The sequence below is a fragment of the Leuresthes tenuis genome, unplaced genomic scaffold (assembly GCF_036924035.1).
Source record: "Leuresthes tenuis unplaced genomic scaffold, fLeuTen1.0.hap1 SCAF_24, whole genome shotgun sequence".
NCBI lineage: Eukaryota > Metazoa > Chordata > Actinopteri > Atheriniformes > Atherinopsidae > Leuresthes > Leuresthes tenuis.
The window spans coordinates 11529138-11553758 of record NW_027325378.1 but is presented as its reverse complement, the minus strand read 5'-3'; the positions used below and the strand labels follow the sequence as shown (position 1 = coordinate 11553758).

The 24621-nt window shown below is 41.9% G+C and overlaps 3 protein-coding genes and 1 non-coding gene across 8 annotated transcripts; all 4 read right to left on the bottom strand.

The window, feature by feature from the left end:
- Positions 1–57: 57 nt before the first annotated feature.
- klhl40b (kelch-like family member 40b) lies at positions 58–4445 on the bottom strand. Its single transcript, XM_072378070.1, has 6 exons — positions 3156–4445; positions 1804–1964; positions 1596–1703; positions 1227–1412; positions 554–703; positions 58–240 (listed from the first exon to the last, which is right to left on the bottom strand). The coding sequence occupies exons 1-6, from the start codon at positions 4281–4283 to the stop codon at positions 129–131; spliced, it is 1845 nt and encodes a 614-aa protein (XP_072234171.1). The 5' UTR covers positions 4284–4445; the 3' UTR covers positions 58–128.
- Positions 4446–7802: 3357 nt separating this feature from the next.
- On the bottom strand, positions 7803–14549 carry hhatlb (hedgehog acyltransferase like, b). Of its 5 annotated transcripts, none has more exons than XM_072378557.1 (12): positions 14111–14549; positions 12436–12572; positions 11247–11308; positions 11046–11159; positions 10532–10726; positions 10210–10419; positions 9573–9744; positions 9320–9464; positions 9182–9217; positions 8898–9099; positions 8672–8813; positions 7803–8591 (listed from the first exon to the last, which is right to left on the bottom strand). In XM_072378557.1, exons 2-12 carry the CDS (start codon positions 12539–12541, stop codon positions 8350–8352), a joined length of 1626 nt encoding a protein of 541 aa, XP_072234658.1. In that variant the 5' UTR covers positions 12542–12572; positions 14111–14549; the 3' UTR covers positions 7803–8349. The 5 variants fall into 5 exon arrangements, with proteins under 5 accessions (XP_072234658.1, XP_072234660.1, XP_072234661.1 ...); XM_072378559.1 differs by having other exon boundaries at positions 12436–12569; XM_072378560.1 differs by having other exon boundaries at positions 12436–12560.
- A 3998-nt stretch (positions 14550–18547) lies between these two features.
- gars1 (glycyl-tRNA synthetase 1) lies at positions 18548–24402 on the bottom strand. The gene is made up of 17 exons (XM_072378193.1): positions 24108–24402; positions 23591–23692; positions 23230–23332; positions 22981–23122; positions 22557–22645; positions 22019–22095; positions 21565–21710; positions 21329–21478; positions 21064–21226; positions 20806–20970; positions 20612–20724; positions 20380–20520; positions 20212–20297; positions 20019–20128; positions 19729–19822; positions 19451–19641; positions 18548–19195 (listed from the first exon to the last, which is right to left on the bottom strand). The coding sequence occupies exons 1-17, from the start codon at positions 24357–24359 to the stop codon at positions 19070–19072; spliced, it is 2250 nt and encodes a 749-aa protein (XP_072234294.1). The 5' UTR covers positions 24360–24402; the 3' UTR covers positions 18548–19069.
- On the bottom strand, positions 22755–22890 carry LOC140285084 (small nucleolar RNA SNORA84). The gene has a single exon (XR_011910282.1). It is a non-coding gene; the product is annotated as a small nucleolar RNA SNORA84 (small nucleolar RNA).
- Positions 24403–24621: the final 219 nt, after the last annotated feature.

Genomic DNA, 24621 nt, shown 5'->3' with positions numbered 1-24621 from the left:
TAGATATAAAACATTGTCAACCGCACCACAATGAATCTTGATGTTAGTGACCCTAAATTTGTCCTAAGTGCTGTGCTGCAGTCAATCCAAGCAGATATCTGTAGACAAACGGGAGGCTGGAGGCATGTTCACATCTTGGTAAGACGCAGGGTGTTCAAACGGACCCCCAAAACTGTGGCCCCAGAAGCATACTGGATCTCTCGGAGGATCCCGATCCACTTGCTCTCTGTCTCATTATACCTAAGGAGGTTAACAGACATGTTATGAAAAGAAAGGTAAAACTTGGACTGAGTAACATTTTGATTAGCTATCTTTGGTTAAACAAACTACGACCACTACAGAGCAAATACTCTGTGATTCCTGCCGCACTGATTTGGGATTTCAGTCATCAGACCAAACCTGTATGCAGTTTACAATCAAAATGAGGCAAAATGTGACAAATCAGCTATAGTTTTGGTGGGACAATCTACGAATGTAACGTACTACATTCTCTTAAGTGATGTCCAACACAAAGTGCTCGATAATAGAAATGACTGTGTTTGTGAAGATGCACCTCCAAATGTCGTTCATCTCTTTGGGAATGATCTCATCGCTGTCCTCCAAAGGCATCATGGCAAAACCTCCTACAGCATAGAGGGTACCGGCCAAAGACACAAGATTCAGAGAGCTACGCTCCTGAGGAAATGGCACAAAGTCTGACCACCTGCAACATGTAATACATACACACACACACACACACGTACAGCTATTAAGTCTGGGTAAACCACAGTACAGTTATTGTAGAAACCTTAGTTTGTCTCTGTGTTGACACATGGATGGGCAACCTTTACCCTGCTTTTTCAGATGAGATGTATTTAAATTTAAATTAAATGACTATTTGTTAGCGAAATGTTTTTTATAATGCAGCTACCAAGTAATTCTATATATTCCCTTAAAGAGGAAAAACATTCTATTTGTTCAACATTCAGTTTTGAAGGTCAATTTTTGATTGATTGAGAGGGTAGCATTTGTTCAACACTTAAGTTAGCTCTGGGGAATATCTGTAATCATCAAGGAGGCTGCAATGTATTTTTGAGTATGAATTAAAACTGTAGATCTGACACTATGGCTTAAGAAAAAAAGGAAAACACTACCAGAATTAAACATGGGATAATGTAAAAAAAAAAAAAAAAAAAAAAAAGAGCAACTTAGAAAATGATTTGAGCTCTATATTCGGAAGAACTCACTTGTTGGTAGCAATGTCGTACACTTCCAAAGTGTCTGTCAGGCCACTGTCGGTGACTCCTGCCGCCACATATATTTTGTCCTTATGAACAGTTGCTCCAAATAAGGAGCGCGCAGTCTTCATGGGAGCGAGCTCCTTCCATTCAAATCTCTTGGCGTTGTATGCACACATCTTCTTCAGACAGCTCCTTTTTTTTTTATTTTATTAAAAGTAACAACACAGTAACTTCAGAGGGTTTTTTTTTTTGCCTTGAATTCCTTTATATGACTTTTATTAGGGTATCTAGTTTTTCTGGATTAAGAGATCAGTCCTTCTGTATTCAAACTTTTCCCAAATAGATTTGATTATCATTTTTCATACTTATACTTACTTGCTGTCTCCCTTTCCCCCAATCACATACACAAACTCATTGTGTGATACCGTTGCATGTCCGTAGACTGGGTACGGAAGTGACTCTGACTCGCCCCATTTAAAGGATCTGTGAGAAATAAACCACACAAACAAGTAGATTATTCAGAATTGCATCTTGAGGAGTTCGTTCTTATTTTTTCATTGGAACTATCCGATCCTCTACTCACTCCCTGTCGTAGACCAGAACTGAATCCAAAGTACACTCCTGCTCCCTCAGCTCCCTCCCTCCCAACACGAAGATGGTGTTCTCAGCCTCAGCCAGTCCAAACAAGAAGCGAGGAGACGGGAGGGGAGGCATCCCGAGCCAGTCGGCACTGACGGGGTCGTACTGAGGTCACAGGAGTCAAACATTTGTGAATGAGTTGCAGTCATGTGAAAGAAAAAGTACACCCTCTTTCTGTTCTAGGACTTTACGTATCGGGACATAATAATAACAAAATTGAAATTAGGGAAATTCAGCCTGATATGAACAACACATGATCTATCACACGGTGTCATTATTGAACAAAGCTAAGCGAAAATAGAGAAGCAGAGTGTGAAAAAGTCATCCTTTTTCTGCATGATGTTATCAGTCTCTCACATTGTTGTGGAGGAATCTCGGTCCACTCCTCATTTCACCGTTGAGATATGGACTTCAGCTGGGTCAATACAACACCTTTATTAATATATTTTTTTTATTCTGTTGTTGATTTGCTGCTGTGTTTGGGATCATTGTCTTGTTGATGGCCCAGTTTCAGCTAAACTTTAGCTAAACTTTAGTTCAAGGTGGACTCAATGACTGAAAGACGCCAAGGTCCTGTGGCTGCAAAACGAGCCCAAATCATCAGTCCTCCACCACCGTGCTTAACAGTTGCTATGCGGTGTTTGTACTGATACGCTGTTTTGTTTTCATCAAACGTGCTGCTGTGTTTTATCACCAAACGTGTCCTACTTTACAAACCTAAGCTGTGCTGCCATGTTCTTTTAAGAGAGAAGAGGCTTTTTCCTTCCAAACAAGCCATACTTGTCCAGACGTTTTCTAATTACACTGCCATGAACGTTGATATAACATCCTCACTAAGGCCTCTAGAGATGTAGCTGTTGGGTTTGTTGCCGTTTGTCTGAGCATTACACAGTCTGACGTCAGTGTGAACTTGCTGGAACATCTTCTCCCGGGAAGATTGGCAGCTATCTTGAATGTTTTCCACCACTGATGTCTTTCCTCTTTGGCATTGTGTTAACACACACCTGAATGCTCCAGAGCAGCAAACAGGCAAACCTCTGTTTTTATGGAGGTGCTCACACTTGTTGACTTAACTTTCTAATTCCTGTAGAAGCAATTTTTCATACACTGCTTCTGCATGCTTACTTACTCTTGTTCTTTCATTCATGTAGATTAAACATTTTTTGTTTTTTTTTGCTCAATTAATACATATTATTAGATTACCTTAGGAAGGGCTGATCTGAGTTTTTATTTTATTAATCTTTTAGAACTTTTCATCTTCTTTGCTCTAAAAACTTTATCAAGCACTTTTCTTACCTGCAGGAAGAAGGAGCAAAGCGGATCATCCTTGTTCTGTTCGTCAAAAAATAATCCCCCAGCCACAAAGACCTGGTTCTCCTTGGTGACCAGGCTTACATGGTTCTTAGGTATCTGTGTGGAGATTGATGCCACAAAGCAGTCGTTCCCTGATGGGTCATAGGCCACAGCACCTGCATCATTTACCAACAATATCAAGTCCCTGGCAAACATCCCAAATCTCATGTTATCATTGAGAATCCCAGGGAGAAGACTTTCTTCCTCCTCCTTGTCTTCACTCCCTCCATCTTTTTCGGCTTCACTGTCCTCCTTCTTGCTTTTGCCTGTTTTAACTTCGGGCATTATGCCGGCACGAGCATCCCTAACCAGCTGGAGTTTCTGTTGCAGCTCAGGGTTGGATGAAATCAACTTGTGCTTCTCCACTTTTTCTTTCAGAAAATCATCAGTGACGAGACGCAAACGAACACAATCTAGTAAACCTGGAAGTTCTTTCTCTCTGTTCTCGCTATCTCGGGACACCCAGTTCATCAAAGCCTCAAACACTGTCTCCTCTGCCTCTACATTCAATTTGTCATTTGTTAAAATGGCCGCCAGCTCACTAGGAAGGAGCTGGAGGAAGTCCTCATCTCTGGAGATGAGCTGGAAACGCTCACAAGCGTAGTTTCGAGCAGAGACAGCCAACCTGGGACAGTCTAGCATCAAACCAAGCCTGAAGACGGCCAGGCAGTTGCTGAGACTGAGGCGTTTTTGTAGAAAAGACACACACACAGTGAAAATAGAGGGAATCTGGTATATGTTAGCAACAGCAAAGATGTCCTGGACATTCTGCTCCGTCACATTGATTTTGGAGGTATACAGGTACTTCAGGATCAGTCCCATGACACCAGGCTCCACATCCTCCAGGACAATCTCTCTCTTTTTGCTCTCCTCCAGGTCAGACAGAAAGATGGTGCGGAAGTACGAGCTGCAGGCACACAGTACCAGGCGATGACAGGGGAACTCCTTGTCTTTGATCTTCAGCACACAGTCAACCAGCTTGTCATTCTCCAACAGATCATACAGGCCGTCCTGGAGCAGAGTCTGCTGGTATAACCTGGGCTCGTCCGCTGGGTTTATTGGCTGAGCCATCGTTCCTGACAGGAGGTATTAAAAGAGCCTGTAAGGGGCAGCAGATCTAACAAAAATGAATTGTCTTACAGCAGAGTAGTTAGTTTCTAGCCTGGAAAAGTGGGTTTAGGTGCACAGTCAATGTGAGCACCAGCTAAATCCTAGAACGGCCCACTTCCTCAGCTGTCCTGACCCTTCAACTGAGCTCCAACTGGAAGGTTATTTATAGACTGGGTGCTCAGCGTGGAGCTATGGGCTTTATTCTGGAACATGAAATCCAATATCTATGTCTCTCTGTCCCCCTTTCACAACTCCATCCCTACCAACTCCCCTGTGGCGATCCTCTGACTCTCCAGCAGCTGACGCATTGCTTCATTGCAAAAATGTCCACCATGACTCAGAGGGTCTCTGTGACATCTTAGCCACATGGCCAGTTTACCATTTTTTTGTATTATGTAGTACTGTGCTATATAAAGAAACATACAACTTCTATAAAGCACGGAGTCACACGACAAATTATTAATTTTTCAAGCCTCGTCCACTGCTTGTTCGTTAGTCATTTCTGAAGTAATGAAGACTCTATCCATGTGTAACACTGATCAACAAATATTTTGTTACTTTTTGTCATATTTGGGACTCTTTACATCTTGTCAAGAGTCCAAAGTAGGACTCCTGACAATTGCAATCACTTAAAGACTGACAGCAGCTCAGTCTGCAATGATTACACAACCAGTGATGGAGTCATGCAGCAATGTAAAATCATTTCTGTTCTGTTCTTAAACCCAAAACCAGATTTGCTCCTTTATACATTAAATAAGTAAGTAGGACATCTTTAGATCACTGATGAATGAATGAACCATTGTTGTGTACTGTAGTTGCTACATACAGTACACAACAGTCACAATAGATGAATGTATAGTATACTGTGTTTCTGTCGCTGTGCTCCAGAGGCCTGGATGGAACTCATTGTAATTGTATAAGATGGTGTGTTTATGGACCCCAGTTGATGTTAAACAGCTGTGGTTTAACATGGACTGACACAAAGGTTCTACCGAGGTTAGTCATGAAGTCAGACGACACAGCTAAAAACTCAAGAGTGAAACTCAATTGTTATAGTTTAACTGATTTTCACATCCTATATAACACGGTGTAACAAATAAGGAATCATACGCTCGTTAGAGCTTCCAAACTTGCGTCACAATCAACCAATTTTAAGTTTTTTTAAAATCTGCCTCAAACAGGAGCTGTCAACCTCTTCCTGTATTTTAAGTGTATTTAAGTGTGATTCGGTACACATTTCAGGTACTTTTTTTTTTTTAGGTACATTTGAGTTTTGTTTGGTTTTGCGTTTTTTTGCCACTATCTCCACTGAGCTACATTTCATTGAGGATCATTGCTTCATCACATTTATCTGTGTGCAATAGTAACTAATTACTAGAATATTAGCAAACCAAAGAAGACTGCAGTCTCTAAGCAACGATGCCTTGTGTGGTTTGAGATCTCTTCAGAACTACTCAAGACGGTTGTGGTGGCTCTTGGAGTCCTACACATTAGTCAGCTCGAGGTCTCTTCCATAACATGGACATTTTTGCCAAACACGGAGGTGAATGTGATCTTCTCCTTCTGACCTAAAAAAAAAGCAAACATGTCTTACCTACATTGAAATATGTTTTGTATTTTGGCTGCAGTAAAAGCAAGTTGCTCAAACAATGCTGATCTCCTGTCATTAGCACTCAGCTACAAATTAGGTACATGATCTATTGTTTACATTAAACAGTATATTGATAACTGCTAGAAAGCTCACTTGACAGTAGAGTTTGTCTCTGTGTTTTCCTCTTAAGCTCTTTAAGATCATATGTCAATCTGAATGCACAAGAAGAAACAGAGTGCTGAGTGGTTTGGACTCTCTGCCACCTAGCAAGGGTTGTTACCTTAATGAAAAAGCTGGTCCCTGCAACACACTGCATCTTGTAGATCTTGGCAGTGAAAACATCTTAGGTTTTTCCTGCTTTTTCCTCTGCAAGAGGCTTCACCTTAGAAACAATCCAATTACAGTGATATCAAAATGAAACACTGGTGTAAAGGTCAGGGATAGAGCAGCAATGATGCCATCTCGACTCACTGTGTCATAGATCTGCTGAAGCTCTTCATCTGCGTCTTTTGCCGTGTGGCTGATTCCTTCAACTTTACAGAATGTTTCGTCTTCCTGAACCGGTTTAATTTTCATTTCCATTTCCAAACAGAAAAAAAAAATCAGACAAGAAACGCGTAAAATCCACTAATGGAAATCAGTCGTCTTTGATCGCTTTCTTTGCAGACACGTGGGCTATATTGTCTAAATATACAGAGGATATTGGCTGTTACTGTTAGTCAGCTGACTGTCGGGTTTAGGACATTGCTGGGAAGTCAAACTAGTCACTGTTACAGAAGAGAGAGTGATGGGAAAAAAAACGTGTGAGGTCTGAGGGTTATCAAATTAAAAATGAATGAATGAATGAAAAAATAAATGTCCCTATGAATTAAACCCTGAAACAATCAATCACATAGATTAGAATTTACATGATTAGAAATAATAAAATTGTGAAAAATAAATGTCTGGACAGACATCTAACTCTTCAGATTAAGTGTATTTTCAAAAATACGAGCGTTCTTTCAACAGCTTATAAGCCTCCAACTCATCACAAGCTGGTTAGAACTGAAGAGGACTGTTCGATGAGAGGCAAATATTCTTGAAGAATTGGTAAGAGCAGATGTGCTATTTATCACAGAGCAAAAGCTAGATGTTTTTTTTTTTTTCAAATACATTGTAGTCAAGACAATCTGTTTATCTCAGATGGGATGAAGACTGAAGCCAAAAGCTTCAGAATTGTTAAAAATATCCAATTCCTTAAAGGGTTTTACACCTGAGGCTGTTTTCTAAATTCAATGTGTACAGTTCAGCATGTATTAAGGTGCAAAATCATCTGTGATAAATAGCACATCTGCTATGAGTGACATGAACGCTTTGGATTAATGGCTCTTACCAATTCTTGAAGAATATTTGCCTCTCATCCAACAGTCCTCTTCAGTTCTAACCAGCTTGTGATGAGTGCGTCACCCTCACATGACCATTCTGTAGGTTCTAATCACTTTTGAGTTGTTTACCTGTCTGAACAATGCATTGTTGTCTCAAGATCCATGGAGCAATTGTCAGATGCGTCTTCCTTTCCAGTAGCATATACACTGCATGCAAACCAAGCGCTTCCAACAACAAATAAACAAGCGTAAACTTTTGAGAATCTTCTCCATTTTGTTTTTGTACACCATGGCCTCTCCAACCACTGAATCCATCTGTTAGCTAAAACTCAAGACTAAACTAAGGGCACTCAGACAGTAGTCCTGGGTGACACTGGTGACTCTGTCCTACTGTTATATACAGTCTGTGGTTTATAGCAGGAATGACTGGACTGGATTTTTTCAGACCCAAAGCACTTTCACTGAGAATGACTCTGCTTTGCTTTGTAGACCTGCACCAAATATCACAAAAAGACAAAACATTCCTTTTTAAATGTAAACATATGCTCTTTATTGACATGCTGAACCCTAGGCAGGGATCCACCACAGCTGTGAGTGCAGCTCACAGGAATTTGGTGGCCAACAGCTGATGCAACATGAGAGAAATATCACACAACCACCACAGTGGTGTAAAAAGTCTCATATTCAAATTTCAGCCTCTTAAAAGAAGTCAAAAACTCTCCATAGAGACAGAAATGATGGTGCTTTGAACAAATCTTTGCAGTTTATTTTTCTTGCATTATAGTATTGACAAGGATTGTGGATCCCACAATCCCACAGTGTTGTTTCCTTGTCTGGTTTATTGGCTCCAGGGCTGTACACAGGTAAACTGTACATGCTGGTGAATGTTTTTCACTATGGTACAAATGATCCTTTTAGATATAAATACAGCAAGATTAATTGACATTGTGTGGTTTTTCAGCATCTGTTCAAAAATCTTGTTATAAAAGCTAATTGGGCTATAACAGTGCTTGCATTTGGACAACACACACAACTAGACTGTCTTTCTTTTGTTTGAACCCACAATAGAAATCTACTCTGCTTTTTCTTTGCTGGGGTCTGCTGCAGGCTGAGCAGCAGCAGGTGCAGAGGCAGGTGCAGATGCAGGTGCAGATGCAGGTGCAGGAGCAGGTGGGCTGGGGGCAGCACTTGGAGGGGGAGGAGGAGGAAGGGGATCAGGGTCGTCGATGAGGGCCTGTCTCCTCTCTCGCTCCTTGATCACTTGAATCAGGCAGTAGGTCACAAACATGACGATGACGGTGGTTATTGGGAAACCTGCAGAGATCATTCATTGTCAATATGCTGTTGAAATGGTAAGAAATTAAACCTTCTCTGTAAGGAAAAAATGAATTCACCTTTCAGAAGCAGCCGTTTGGCAACCAGCTTGGCAAAGTCCAAACTGTTCAAGGCCACAATGTTGAACAACACAATGCTCCAGAAGTTGAAGGTGTTGAAGATGGCTCTGATGCGACGGGACGTTGCTTCTGACATTGCCATCTGTTAATAAAAAAAAGATCATCAGTACATTCTTTACATGAATATTCTTACTAAAAAGTTAAAAGGCAGCATCCATTAACAAACCTCAAACGAGGCAAACGGCTCCATGGTAAATAATTTGGCCGTCCACAGCTCAAAGTTGAGACCAAAACAGTTAAAGAAAGCCCAGACTAGGACCACTTCACAGGGTCCCAACCAGAGGATGGTGACACCGAAGGTGCAAAGTGTCGCCACCAGCTCCTCCACCACATTCTCATGCTTTCCTCCCAGGTAATCATAGACATACCTGTGGAGATAGAGCCCATCAGAACCTCTACATCTGGTATGATTAACAAAATGTTACCGTATTTGCTTTCTGCGACACTCACTTGCACAGCCAGTCATTGATCCCTCTGTCAAAATGCCTAAAAAGGACATAAAACAAGTTTAGTATTACAGACAACTTACATAACTTCCTGTCAATCAATAAGAAGTGAAACTGGTCAAGCTGTATAAACTCAACTCACGTTTCAGCAAACACGTAGAGCATTGTGATGCATTTTGGTGCTTTGGGCGGGTCCAGGTGATCCAGTCTGGACACTGTGTTGATGACCCCGAACATGACAGCAGCTTTTACCCAGTCATACATCAGGTTAAAGTAAGCCAGACCCACTGGAAACAACACAGTTACATTATTTCTGCTGCAGAGCAAATGATCCCCTTTCATATACTACAATATTAAAACAATGAGATAAGGAATTTCCAGGAGCAGGCACAAACCCAGAGCCCAGTCAGAGAGGTGCTTCAGAAGCTTTATGTCAGTGGGGATGGTGAGGATGTACATAAAGTGGAAGAGGACGTCCACGAGAACGATAACTCCAAAGTGGATCAGGCCCTGCAGACTGATATTCCACATTTCCCATTCCTTCCTGGTCAAATCAGACTTATTGACCTGCAGAGGGCAGCAAAGACATGTCACAACCAGCCACAGACCTTCAACCTTACCTGAACAAGCTCTCTCACAAATTTACAATGTGTTGGAATTCATGGAGACATATCTACAATTTGTATGGAGAGCTAAGCCAATCTATTGTGTTAACACAGAATGTAAGCACAACCATTTAACATTATGTTTTCAGTATGACTTAATTCTGACGTTAATTTCTGATGTTTTAATGAGATGTGATGGAAAAGGAACAGTCCTAACAATCTAACCAAGATAAATTCTCTTTAATTTTATCAGGTGAAGCTAAAAACAGCCAGGAGTAATTAAATAATATGGTATGCAAGCTGAAAACATGAGTATATCACTTCATGCCTGTACAATTTTCTCTGTAATTAATATCCAATAAAAAATCTAATAATCTTTGAAATTCTGGATAACTGGGATCTCTTATAATAATCAAGGTGAACTTACTTGAACATAGAATTTATCAAAGGTCATGATGGGCCCAAAATAGAAGAAAGGGAGGTAGAAGTTGTACTTGAGCAGCTCAAGGATGTTGTAGTTCCCATCTTTCCTTTCACAGTTTTCCAGAGCAAAGCTCATGCAGCGCATAATCGTGAACCCGCAACCTCCGTAGAAGAGAACGTGGCGCAGCTCAAAGTCCCCCTCCACAAAACCTGCCTGTGTGGAGAAGAAACAGTGAAATATGTGAGAGAAACACAGTATGCTCCTAGTGCGCCGAAGGAATACTTTCTTCTGTCTTCATAAGACGTCTCAGAGAGTCAGCTGTTACCTGCCAGGACACGAAGGGTTCACACTTGAACGTGGCAAGGGTACAAAGACCAGTGATGAAGCAGAGCCAGCGGATTTTCACTAAGGAGATGCTGTAGAGCAGGATACAGTGGGACAGGATGAGGGTGACGTAGGTCCAGCCCATGCTGGTCCACACAGCCAGCAGACCATACACCATGTACATCAAGGACCTGTGCTGTAGGAGACAAACAAATGACACAGCAAGGAAATTAAGTCCTTAAAGTCTGTCGAACTGACACTATTTACTATTTCCTATGTAACTTATCATCTAAAAGCCACTATAAAATGTTGTAAAGATGAACTGCAGTGAATATATATATATATATATATATATATACACTTTATTTATCACTCAGCATAATGATAGATTGATAAACCTCATATAACCTGATTATTTCTTCTACCTCGTTTCATAGTGGCATATTAGCGCATATTGGAAGTCTTTTACATCTCATACAGCAGCTCATTGAAAAATAATCAGTCAGTTGGAGCACCTGTGGAGCCAACATGGAGCAGATCTTGGCAAACAACACATGACCAGAAAGAGCAAAGAGGATGTGCGCTCTGAAGGTGGAAAACCACATCATCCACTCAAAATCTGCCGTGTCCTGTGGAGCAAGTGAGGAAAGCAACACCAATTAGAGACATTATTGCATTAATGACAAGATCCTCACGAGCTGTGCGCATTCACTTACCATCTTCCTCCCAAAATATCCCGGCTTCACGCTGGTTTTGAATGTCTTTCTGTTTGCACTGGCTGAAAAAACGTGAAAGCAGGAGGACAATATGAAATAATATAACTGTCAATGTGAAACTTCTATTACTGTGAAACAAATACAGGCCAAACACTGGGCCCATTTTCCTCTTCTGTTCTGTGGTATAAATACTGACACCCGATCTCCTCTGCGTGGTCTGCATAGCTCCGAGTCTTCGCCCTCACACCGTGACACTGCCCCATACGTATTCTGCACAATGTGCTGTCAGTGTGTACGTGACTGCAGTACAGGAGGCACAAGATATATGTCTGACGGGTCACCAGTAAAACTCACTTATAGAGACTGGACTGAATTTTTAAAGGTGTTTTTTGTTTTTTTTCCACCCCTCTGGAGACTGGAGACGATGCTGGGCCTCTTGAAGAGAGTTTATCAGAGTAGTTAAGCTGTTTATCTGAGAGATGTATAATTACCCTTTTACCCAATCACAACGTCTAGTCTACAATATATAGAGACAAGCATGGTAATTTTTCAGAAAACTAACATCTTCAGTCATTTCTTACAAACAGATTTCATACATCAGCTGGTTTCAGTTCCTCATTTGTGAGTGATTTATTACTTGACTAATCTTTTAAATAATGCAGGTTAATAATAATCCGAGGGAAGGAACACATGTTAAACCGAATGGAGCCAGCATGCATGACTCTCTGCAAGCTGCAACCGCTGGTGGTTTTCATCTTTTTGAGTTGTACAGGTTCTATTTAGGCTGATCCTTAATAACTGTGGGAAACATTCATCAGTCTGCAAATGAAAGCCAAGCCATACATTTGAAGATTCCTGCAGTAAATATGCTGGTCAAGGTTTGTAGGGCATGTATTGACATTTACTTTCGGGCTAATCTTCCTTCAGCTGACTTTAATATAGCGACATTACATAACAAGATATTGGTTTTGTTCCCCTAATAGCCAGTAAATGCCAAACTCAAAGAATAAATGCAGATCAATGCACAACTTTCAATAACAATAGTCTTTAAAATATAGGTACTTTTTTCATGCATATGTAAACTGTGTCAGCTTATGTCTGAGTTTAAAAGCATATCATCCTACAAATCCTTCGTCTGTATGCATAAGAGTGTGTGAGTGAGTGTGTGTGTATGCTCCCTCATACTCACAACTGGACACCTCAAAGATCCAACTAGCTGCCCAGAACATGGCCAGACACAACACGGTGTTGTAGAAGTAGATCTCATATTTGGGAAGAGCAGCTTTGATCCCCATGATGATGCAGGCACGAGAGCTCTGGAGGCTGCTGAAAGCAAACCATAATCACAGCAGTCGACTCCACATCTGTACACCTAACAACAGATTTAACGTCTAAAACAATACGACATGGCGCTAAAGGATTTTCCCAACTTGCCAATGATTATGAAACATATAAAGATGCTTCACCCCTCCTTAAACTGATCATTTATGTTATTCTGAGGCTCATATTCTGTTCCTCCGAGCCACATTATGGCTCCCAACCAATGTACAGTCCTGAACCAGCAGCTGGAAGCTTAAAAATAAAAACTCAACAATGAAAGACATCTCTTCCATTACTATGATGTTACCAAAATAGGCCTCCAAACTGGTCAGTCATTCTTAATTCAGATCACTGCCGTGTATGAACTCGCTGTGTCACACAATCCAAGGTGGACAGAAACAGGACATTTGCTTCCTGCGATAATGTAAATACAGCACTTGAGGAATTTTCCTCTCTGTGACACGTCACCCTTCACCACATTATTTCAGTGACATTCAGCCGATTTGAAACCCTTAGAAGAGGTCAGAAACCGATTTGATGATGAAAGAAACAACAGCACGTGTTATGTATTATGTATGGAAGAAGTTCTCATTCGTCTTCATGAAGTAAAAAGTAGAGCTGTGATAAAAGGGAAAACTATGTGACACCAACTCCTCTTAGATTCAGCATTTTAAATAGCTTCTTAAACATGTCAACAGTTTTATTTCCAGTCCCTGAAATGCTTCTAAAGTCATGTCTGTAGTCCAGGATATTGTTCCTTTACTTAACGTCATATCTACGAAACTTATCCCCTTGTTCTAGTACACCTCAAACAATGTTAGAGAATATGTTTGGATGCAGACATTTTTGACCAATCAGCTGACCACTCTGAGCAGAATGGGCTTTTATGAAGGGAGTCCTTAAAGAGACAGGAGCTGAAATTAAGTGTTTCAGCAGAGGGTGCAAAGAGGTGGTTCAACAGTGTATAGGATAGGATTTATTTTTTATTTTTTACATTAAATCATGAAAAGCTCTTCAAGTAGGCTCGTGCAGTAAAAACAAACCTGTTAATGAGCACAGTTTGCCTGGATGAACTTGACGAACTTGAAGTCATATTTACTTTTACGTGAAAATATTCTGCTTGCACACCTCTGAAATTCAATGTGCTTTTCGGAGTTCTAAGCACTCAGGTATTTGACTTTTGCTTGACACGTTTTTGATTTTTCAAAGAGAACAGAGGAGGGCAGATTACAATTAAGAAAGGAAAGAAATATCTGTACCAGAGTACAGCTGCTGGCTATTTTTAACCAAACAACTCCTCTCCTGTGAATTTATGCACCTCAGCAGCCTGTAAGCACAACACACACAGTAACACAATAAGCTTGTGTGGCTTTGTCACTGAACTTTGATGAGAGATTTTCCTGTTTCTATCCTGTATAAAACAAATGCAAAACCTCAAACTTCTCCCTGCCTTTTCCTCTCAGTGTCTGGGTGAGATGCCTGCTATCGAAATGCCACACGGTCACACGCTTCGGTTTGTCCTCGGCACCTGTTGTGATACTGACCTTGAACGCTGCAGTTGCAAGCCCGAAGAGGTTCTTCAGAAGAAAAAAAACCCTTTGAATTTGTTTGAAAGGAGGGGAAAACACAGATCAAAATGTCACATTGGAAAAAAAAAAATGTATAGAAAAAAAACGTAAACTTTATGTGTGTTGTGCCTCCACAGAGTGCAGGGTGGGCTCCAGGTCCCTCTGACTCCCTGAGAGGGAGCTGCCTCTGGTTAAAGGTGACATGATGTATTTATACTTTGACCACTGACACAGCGGGGGCGGAACAGAGGGGCTGCTAAATAAGTATAATAGACTGCCGGACAATATTAGATGCCCCTCATGGTCTCCCATCTAGGCATCAGATAACTTATCCTTCTTTGCTAAATGATGTTGCAAAGTGTTAACCTTACTGCAGCTATCCATCTGTCTAATGCAGAAGAGTCTGAGACACTCCCCCCAGAGTAAGATTGCATCTATGTTTCGGTGAGCAATACTTTGTCTGCACTGTGTTGTAGAGCCCTGCGCGGGACTGTTTTCTTCATCCCGCAACGCGCATGTCCACTCCCGCCCGCACCCGCAAAACTTTGAAAATTTATGCCCGCACAATAATGGAAATATATTGATATTGAGTCTTCTCCCGTCCAGAAAGGAGAAAACACTTCATTTTATAGGCTATTAATTAAGATGAATTTATTGAGATTCGTGGACAATTGAGAAACTTCTCCAAATGTCAGACTTGCCTTGCTTTGTCTTTGTGATGTAAATACCTTTTTCGAGCTTCCTTTCCACATAATTTATTGACATCCTGTTGCTAGGCTACATCACGGTCCCGCAGTTTTGTTTTTTTTTAGCCGCCCGCTCCCGCCCGCAGCAAAGTTCATACCGCCCGTTCCCGCGAGATTTGAGTTGGGTCCCGCGGGACCCAATCTCAATGCAGCCCTCCACTGTGTTGCATCACATATTGTTGTGACATTTATAAGATCTGTGATCATTTTAACAATTTCACACTAAAATAGCCCCGGTGTCCTTTCTCACATCGTTGTTTTCCAGTTTCATTGAGTAATAAGCTTTTTACCAATAACTGTTGGCATGTGATTGTGTGTAGGGCCATCTACTGTCCTGGCTGACAAGCCTTTGAGTGTTTCAGGATGATGTGTTACTCCATCTGTAATAGCAACTGTATGAAGACGATCAATGACCTTACACACCAAATCATTTAACTTTAGCAAGTGACTCGCACCTGCTGTCAGGGTTTCAAGTAGAGCTCAGGCAGGATGAGGATCCAAATGCATGACAACAGTAAAAGCTCAGAGTATCTAATAAACAAAAAGGTGTCCACGCGGGTAACTAAAAATCAGAGCAATGCTGGAAAAACTGGTTGGCAAAGAAACAGAAGAACACTGCATGGTGGCAGAAAAAAAACAACCATAAAAGAAACAAGCAATAAACACAAAGTAACAAATAAACTTACGCAAAACAAAGTACAGAGTACGAGGAAAAACAGAGGCCGAGAGAGAGTGCTGGACACACCGGGACCAAGGGTGCCAATCTGGTAAAGAATGGATGAAAAAATCAAGGGGAAAATATATACTGAACACAGAGATGACAAAGAGACACAGGTGGGATAAATGAGCATTAATTAGGGAGAAAGCTGACAGAGACAGAGAAGGAGGAAACAAGAAACAGAACGAGACACCACAATAAAACAGGAAACAGAACACACAGGGACGGAGATGCAGACATGACACCTCCTCAAGATCATCCCGAAGCTCAGATTTGCCCTTGTGGACACCTACCAGCTGTGATCACATGACCCTCTTGTCTTCGTAGTTCTGTTATCACTGAATCTCCTCCGCCCTATGATTCTGGAGAGGGCAGATCCTGGACGAGCCCCCAGACTTTGGTAGATGAGACCACAGCAACAAAGTACTGGATTTGGTATTTCACTGACGTGTCCGAGGTGCAACAAGTTCTCAAAGTGAAACAGCCGTAGAATTAGTTTGTTAATTTCCTCCCATAGGTCTCAAAATGGTGTCCTTTACAGTAATGCTCCCACAGACGATGGAGAGGAAATACGACTCACATGAGCATTTCCACAGCAGGGCAGACATCATCTTCAAGTCTTTTCATTTGCAGATGCTTTAAAGTCCTCACAAAGAGGAAGAAAAGGAGCAGACAAGTGCTGCGTTTTCAGCCACAGGCATTTGCATGATGTGAGATCAAGATCAAAACACAGTTGATAACAGGAAAACGCTTCACTGAAACGCTTTCACCACTTCCTGGTTGGGTTCAGGCTATAAAATCACCTGGTTATAGTAAGAAAACAAATCATGAGATGGGATAAAAAAAAGCATTCTTTTTACAACGCAATAGTACCATTTTCACAGGCATTATATTTATCCTTCACATGCAGGTGCTTTTGCAAACACTTGAAGTAACACATTCTTTTTACGTGATGATTGGCCGTGCCTGCGTGCACGAATAAACACCACGAGGGCAGGAAAAGTCCTACTTGAGACAACAGGGGATGCTGCAACTGCTCCCATGACAAAACTTCCACTTTTGTGCTGCTTGCATTCATCATGTATCTTCCCGATGTATATGAAAAAGAAAATAACATGAGCATCATTTTCTTTTATGTGGAAATGACTGAGCCCTGAAGATCAGGCAAAGTTGTGCATTCCCTTTTGGTTCTGTTTGTTCTGGCCTGAGTTGAAGCTGCTCAACACCCACTGCTTTCAATAATGTCTACTATTACCCCTTCGATGCAAAAATGTTATCATAGCAGGGGTTTGGAGCTGAAGAAAACAAAAGTTTATTCATTTTATACCGTAGTGCTATGAAAGCATCATATCATACCATCTATTTTCTGTTCATGTTCACAAAATGGAATAAACAGTTGACTATCTGTACTTATCGGTACCCAGTTGTAGTCACATTTCCTTATTGCTCTTCGAGGAGTTACAAAAAACATTTGAAACACTTAGAAATCTGATTCAGTGTCTTTAATAGTGATACTGCAAAAACTATATAGTATATTTATTAAAAAATGTGATGAATGTTCTTAACCATTCTCACTGTAGTGTTCACATCCCTCCAGTTCTTTTGACATGAGTGCCAAAGGACTGCAGATGCCAAAGGAAGGCTCAATTACACTGGAAACAATGTCCTACTCTGTGGCAGCAGAAAACAGAGACGGCTGTTTTCCACACAAGAACAAAAACTGCTCTGCTCTCCTGCTTCAAAGTAGCCATGTCAGCTCCTACCATAATGAGTTTTATAGCAGCTGAACTGAAATGACAACAAATGGTTTATTTGTAACACCCACTTGTCTCCATTATAATACGGTGTTGATTGCATGAATTTTTATGGGAAAGATTGTTGGAATTTCAGTGCCTTTCTCTTCGACTGATGCTTCTGAGAAGTATACCTCTACCTCCTCTGTGCACTCAGACCTCACTGAATTTGTATTTTTACATTTGTATTCCCTTTTTTGAACATTCAATGTTTACATGTGACATATAACAAGCTCATGTCATTTTCATGAGTGAAGAACTGGAGATTTTTGACACTTAAGGTTCACCAGCACTGATTTGTGACTTTCAACCGGTTGAATTTTGGAAAAAATATTTAAAAAAGTGTGGTTAGCCCAGGTTGCAGATGTAAAACTTGGAGGGACTCACCTGCTCAGTCACAACCTCCCTTAAAGGAGCAGGTACTTTTCCATCCTCACACCTGGTACATCGCACTCCTTTTCTAGATCTATTTGCTCCAGGCTCTCTTCGGATCGAGGGGATGCACTTTACACTGAATCTAAAGTGCACAATTTCCACTGTAGTTCCAAATACCTTATTATGAACAAGCTAGTATTACATTCAGTGGAACAGAAATAACTTGATATGGCCTCTCTACCGTTTCTTGTGTGCTTAATGACATTCTATTTGGTATAGAGACAGTAATACGGCCACTTGATTAAACACAAATTTACTTAGAAGCGCACCACATGAGCAAAGTAATAACTTAAATAGGTTTTGACATGGACTCCTGCATGAGTAAGTTACTTGAAAGATTGAAGAGCTGCCTTCACAAAGGACAAATGGGATTTCTCATTCTGGCTGGAAGTTATGAGGAGATCTCCCATCATGTTGCAAAATTTGGCTGAAAATTTAAATCCTTCATTTACCCATTCTTACCTCCAACTGCAAACATATATATTGATCACTAACATCGAGTCACATGGCACCACCTAGTGGTTAAAACTGAGACTCAACATCAAAAACAGCTGAATGCAGATATCCGGAAGTAACCAGTGCATGATAAAGCAATCAGTGTTTACTGAATTAACAGCTTTGTATCTTACTCTACTTTTCATTGCTTAAAAAAAAAAAAAAAAAAAAGATAAAAAAAACCCAAACAATTCCCACTAAAAACTATAAGTTTTGTGACATTCCATTTTCTTTATTTTGAGCAGCAGTTTGTTCAACCTTTTAATGGAGGTACAATTTCCTGTGAATTGATACTCTTGTGTAGATTTCACCGTTTAGCGGCCGTTATTTCGGTCTGTTGCTTAACAAAAATAATAAAACAACAGTTATATTTTGCATGTCCTGTAAATGTTGGCCGATTTTATTGACATTTTTTAAATATCTCAATTCAATCCACCTGAAAATTGCGACAGGTGGAAGCCTCGCTCCACTGACAACCTGATTAACGTTTTCTCCCTTTTATAGCATATTGACACGGTCACATGTGAATGCAATGTTGCTCATCAAAGACGTCCTGTGCGAGCTTATCCACAACTCTTTGAGATTCGATAAATACAAGACATTTTAGTGACTGCAGTGGTGTAGAACGCAGGCAGGGCTCAGTGAACTGCTCTGGCTCAGCACAACAGTTGCAGGACTCTTCCTGGTGGTGCATATGCATCGAGTTTGTGGATTTTTTTTATGGAGCGGTTTGCAGACAGAATGAAATTTACTCTTCAACAGTGTCCTTCTTGCTGGTCTCCTGTCCTTCAAATACGGGGTACTTGCTCTCCACTTCTGCCCAGGTCAATGTACCGTTGGCCAGGTCACGAACAATCACAGGCAGCTCACTGACCTGAGGAAGGAGAAAAGGAAAAAGATGTTTACTGGACTGTTTAAAATAGTGTGTGGAACATTAAGTTCTGCTTCATTTAATGCACACTTTGGATGTAGTGAACAGAGCTTCAGTAAGAAATATGAATCAATGTTCAATAGCATCAAATGAAAGAAAGTTACAGAACAGAATCATTACATCATCTTAAGATCAGTCAGCACTGACAGTTCTGTTATTTTTGCATCCTGAATGGTGACAAGAGAAGTGCTGCGGTACCTCAGCTCTGATTTGCCTCATGGAGTCCCGGTCCCTAAGAGTGGCAGTGTGAGGAGTCTTGTTAACCGTGTCAAAATCGATGGTGATGCCAAACGCCACGCCGATCTCGTCTGTCCTGGCGTAACGCCTCCCGATGGATCCAGAGGAGTCGTCCACCTTGTGAGACACGCCGTTTTTGGTCATCGCCTCAGCTAAGAAAGACAGGGAGAGGAGCAGTAAGGTAGCTGCGCTACAACAGGCCAACTCTCCGCAGGAAAGGGATATACGTGCACACTTACATAACTCCCTCACAAAGGGCACGAACTCTTGATTTTGGCTCAGAGGAAGGACGGAACATTTGTATGGAGCTACGGTAGCAGGGAAGCTAAAGTACTGTAAGGAAAAGAAGAACAGGCAGTGACGAGCAGGTGAGAGTGATACAAACATGTCAATGAGTTACAGATACTGTAATTAACAATACAGTTAAAAAACAACAATAAATTACACAGTGTGAACTGTTGTGCTTATGCAGATTATTTGCTAATTATAATTTTTCTGTCCTTTCTCTGAGTGGCATAACTGAACTCACCGTTCTTTGTTCGTCACCTTGTCTGACCTGGAATGTGTGCTCAAAGATGGTGTACATAATCCTACCGATGCCAAAAGAGGGCTCGATGACGTTGGGAACAATCTCCTCCACTACAGAAAACAAAGACAGACGGATGTTACAACAGTGGTCACTCCAAAGTAATCCCCTCCCGTCCCACAGGAGTCAGTCTCACCGTGCAGAGTCTTCTGGAATCGCTTCACACCGACCATGTCCTTGGTGAGTTTAAATGTCTTGCCCTCGGTTTCGATGGTGAACTCCCTGTTAATAATGATAATTATTTAGGGACACTTGAAAGCCACAACTGAATCATTCATAGCCCACATTGCCCTGTATGACTCACCCGGTTTCACTGAGCAGCTGCTCCTGCTCTGTAATGAAGCATTCGTCACACACGGAGAGATACTCCATGGCTATCTTCGCATCCTTCTTGTACGCCTTCCCGATAGCTCCTTTGTTGGGCTCAAACTGGACAACGTTTACGGTTTTGTGTGGAGAAGTTAGGGAGAACCACGAAAGACTAGCATTGAAACGTGGTGAGAAACGTCTTTGCGATGTTGCTGCTGCATTTTAAGGATATGGGTTCTTTTAGTGGCTTCTCTGCGACCAGCGGGACCTTTGTGGCTCGCGCGTGACATTGCAGGTCGTAACAAGATCGGTCAGCACATCCCACAATCTCGATCCAGCCCTGCAACAGACGAACAACACTTTGAGCGACAGTATGAGGACAACCTGCTGAGCCGTGAGGAAACACAGCAACGGAACATACGTAGGACGTTTTGGCTTCAGCGTCCCAGCAGTCACAGGCATAGTGAGCCATCTCGTTGTCCATGTGCTGTCGGAAACGTAGCTTGTCTTTGGCCACACCAACTTTAGTAAGATAGAGGTAGATCCTCCCGATGAAATATCCCAGGACGGAATTATTGATCACTCCCTGAATGAGACAGGAGAAAGTTCTGTTTCGGTTTAAATGCAACACACACACTTAGCATTAAAGCAACTCCTGCTTCAGTGTCTGAGATGCTACCTGCTCCACTGCATCCCCCAGCCTCATGATATGTGCAGACTGACCGCTGGTCTGGGCCTTGGAGGAGTACAACATAACGTCCAGATCAGCTAAACTGGAGAATTTAGGGTGGACCTTCTCATTTGGGTCCACAAAGTGCTCAATCTCAGCCATGGTGAACTCCCTGCAAAGAAAGGTGGAGCCTTCATTCATAGTGTCATCTCTCAATCGTTTTTTTTTTTTTTAAAGTAAAGACATAAAAGAGTAGAGCCAGAGGTTTGCTCACCTAACACGAATGAGTCCAGAGCGAGGAGAGATTTCGTTCCTGAAAGAGTTTCCTATCTGAGCAGCGGCGAAGGGCAGCTTTCCCTGGTTGAACTCCAGAAGACGCTTGAAGTTGAGGAAGATTCCCTGAGCGGTTTCAGGCCTCAGATAGCTGCAGGTTTGGATTAAAAATCAACCAGTGATGAAAGTCTGAAAACATCGCAGAAATCGTATCCGTAGCTTTGCGTTTCACTGTACCCTGGCATGTTCCCCCCTGGTCCAATGGATGTCTGAAACATCAGGTTGAAGGAGATGGGAGGTGTGAGCTCGTTTCCTGTGGTGGGCGACTTGACGCTATATTTCACAAAGAGGTCGGCAAGCTCTTCTTGGGTGTTGTTGTCCAACTGGAAGAAATACAGCGATTATAAGCCTCGTTAGAAACTACTTTATTATTACATTATCAAGGGTGCTCTGAACGCTCGATAGACATCGGCTGAGATTTGTCCCAAGTAAATTAGTCTGGGCAAAATAAAAACAAATGTCACTCCCAATGGATTAAGAGAGTAATGCAAATGTTCCCTGGTGATGAATCAGCAGCTGTCAAATCATCTCTGAATCTCTCAATATCCTGCTTAGATCACCCCAAAAGTCCTGATCAGAGCACCCATCTGCACTCTCCCAAGAAGAGAATTTTGTCTCATTTCAGACTCACCTGGGTGATGACATTCTCCATCTCAGCCTTTTTGTCTGCTGTGCACTTCTTGTCAGACATCAGCTTCTGGAGATGAGCTGCCAGACAAAGAAAGTCATGAAGGCAAGTCTAAAACAGCCATAATGCTACTATAATGCACATCAAAATTAAGAGAAACAGGCATCTATTATCTTACCTATCAATTTCAGACAACCTGACAAACTTTAGTGATTACACAACAGTTTAAAGTCGCTTTAAATCACTTTTGACATCTGAGCATATTATTCGGAAAGTCTTAAGAGCGGACACGTCGACTCCACCGGCTTTTGGCTGAGTTCTAGTCTATTGTTGTAAAACGCCCTGTGCTATTTCTGCTCATCCAACTCGTTCTACTCGCCCTGAGGCCCAAAAGTGATGCTAAGGCAGCCACTCACAGCACAACTCTGTACCGTGTCGATCCCTGTCGTCTGCACAGTCCCATCAGTCATTTGCTACAGGAGAGTTGGGGATGACTAATCTTTGGTTAACACAGCAGTGGAGGCTGAAGTGAAGTTTTTACCTTTGAGGAGGTGGTCAGCCCTGAAGCATTCACCATTCTTGACGTCTTTCACCATGTAGTCTGCAAATTTTTCCACATGTCCTGAGGTCCTGGGAGAGCCAACAATGCAGCAAATGAAAATTTAAAAGAAAAAAATGTAACACATGTCAGATGCAAGTAAAAAAAAAAACAGTCAATACTGACGGCATATTTGACAGCAAGTGTATCTGCAACCGGGCTATGGAGCGCTGCAATAGTGGCAGCCTCCATGCATAAAATCGCAGAAATCAATATGCGCCTGTTCATAAAAACCCACAGTTCAGCACTTTGGAGCTGACTCCAGGAACCACAAGGCGCCTCCGTTTGCAATCACATCAATTATGTACAACAACAATAAAATGGACCTCTTCACATTCATGTCAAAGAAGGTAGATAAATGTAGTACTTGAGGACGGGCTCGGGGGTCAGCATGGTGCAGTCGATCTCCAGGATCTGCTCCTCCTGGATGAAGTGCTGCCTCCAGGCTTGCAGGATGTTGTTCTTCAGGGCGCAGCCCACAGGGCCGAAGTCATACAAGCCGCTCACACCTGAGGAGCATTACTGCATGGTAACAGAACACCTAAAGCCGGCACTGTGCACTGGTTTAAGCACCAATTGAGATCTTAACTTCATGTGTTAGCCATGCAATTGTTACCTCCGTAGATGGCAAAGGCCTGGTCATAGAAGAATCTCCTCTTGAGGGTATCCTCCATCTTGGTTCTGTCGACGATGTCATCTTTGGATTGTAATGACAGTTCCTGCAATTTTTTACACTCACTGTCATGTCTGCACGGCACCACACAAAGCTGAGTATGATTTTGAATATTTGTGCTTTTAGTTTTTTTGGTGAGAGGTAGAATTAAACTCTCAGATATCTCTCACAGTGGATTGAAAGTGCATATTTCCCTTATTTGCATTGCATATTTCTAACTGTGCTCCAAATGACAAGAGTCCGACATGACTCACTGAGCATTCAGAGTGACAATATAAAGACACAATGGACTTGAGTAACTTACCTTTGTCTCCAGAGCTTTCTTCCTTGCTTTCAGTTCAGCTACAGCTTTAGCAACATCAACATCTGGAGCTCCTTCTTGTTTCATTTGGCGCACCAGGTCTCCCTAAACCAGAGAGGTAGCATGAGACTTTCACATAGAAAAAAAAAACACTCCGCAAGCCACAAAATAAGAACCAGCTGGAGTCTGACCATGTTCACAAAGCAAAGTGGTGATTCTTGTATTGTTTTGGTTGCAGCACAAATTTGGACTCATTTCCAAACCCCACCCTGCTTACAAATGCCTGCAACAGGAGGAGCAGCTCTCTGAAACGTGGCAAAGGGCGCAGACATGACTGACGGCTAACAGTTAGCTAGCATAAAACGGCTGCTCTCATTCATTGACAGGTTGTGAGCTGCCGGTGAAGTTAGCCGGTTAGCTTGCCTGGATATTAGTAACACCGGGGCACTCACACGATATCTAACCACTCAGTTCACCCCAATACTATACCAGTAAAGAAATATTCACAAGTCAGTGCAACCTGTTCTTTGACGGCAAGCCTCAAAGGGGCGAGAATCTCCTCAATATTGCCGTCCATGGTTTGTCCTTCCGCAAGCTGCAGCCACAGGCTCTTCTTCTTCTTCTTACACAAGCAGACCGACGTTGAAAACGGCCTGTTTCTGGGCGGGTAGCGAGGCGACTGCCGAGCAAAGTGGACCGCGAAGACCGGACAGAAAGCGGAAACCTCGGTGCGGGTCCTCAGCAGTGCCGATGTTACGCTGCGGAGAAGCATGGACCGCTGTAATGCGAGCTCTGGAGAATGATGAAATCGCTCGAAATACGTAAGCGCCGTTTGCGCTCCGGGTGAGCACTTTCGTTACGTGCCACATGCACTTGGAGGCTTATCAGCACATTCGTCACAGATAAAAAAAATTAAGTAAAATGAAATTATATGAAATAAGATACGAAACGGCTCTACCTCACTCGTTGTAAATTAAATAGTTTATTTGAATAAAGTGTACACTCACATAAACACACATGTATGTAATATTCAG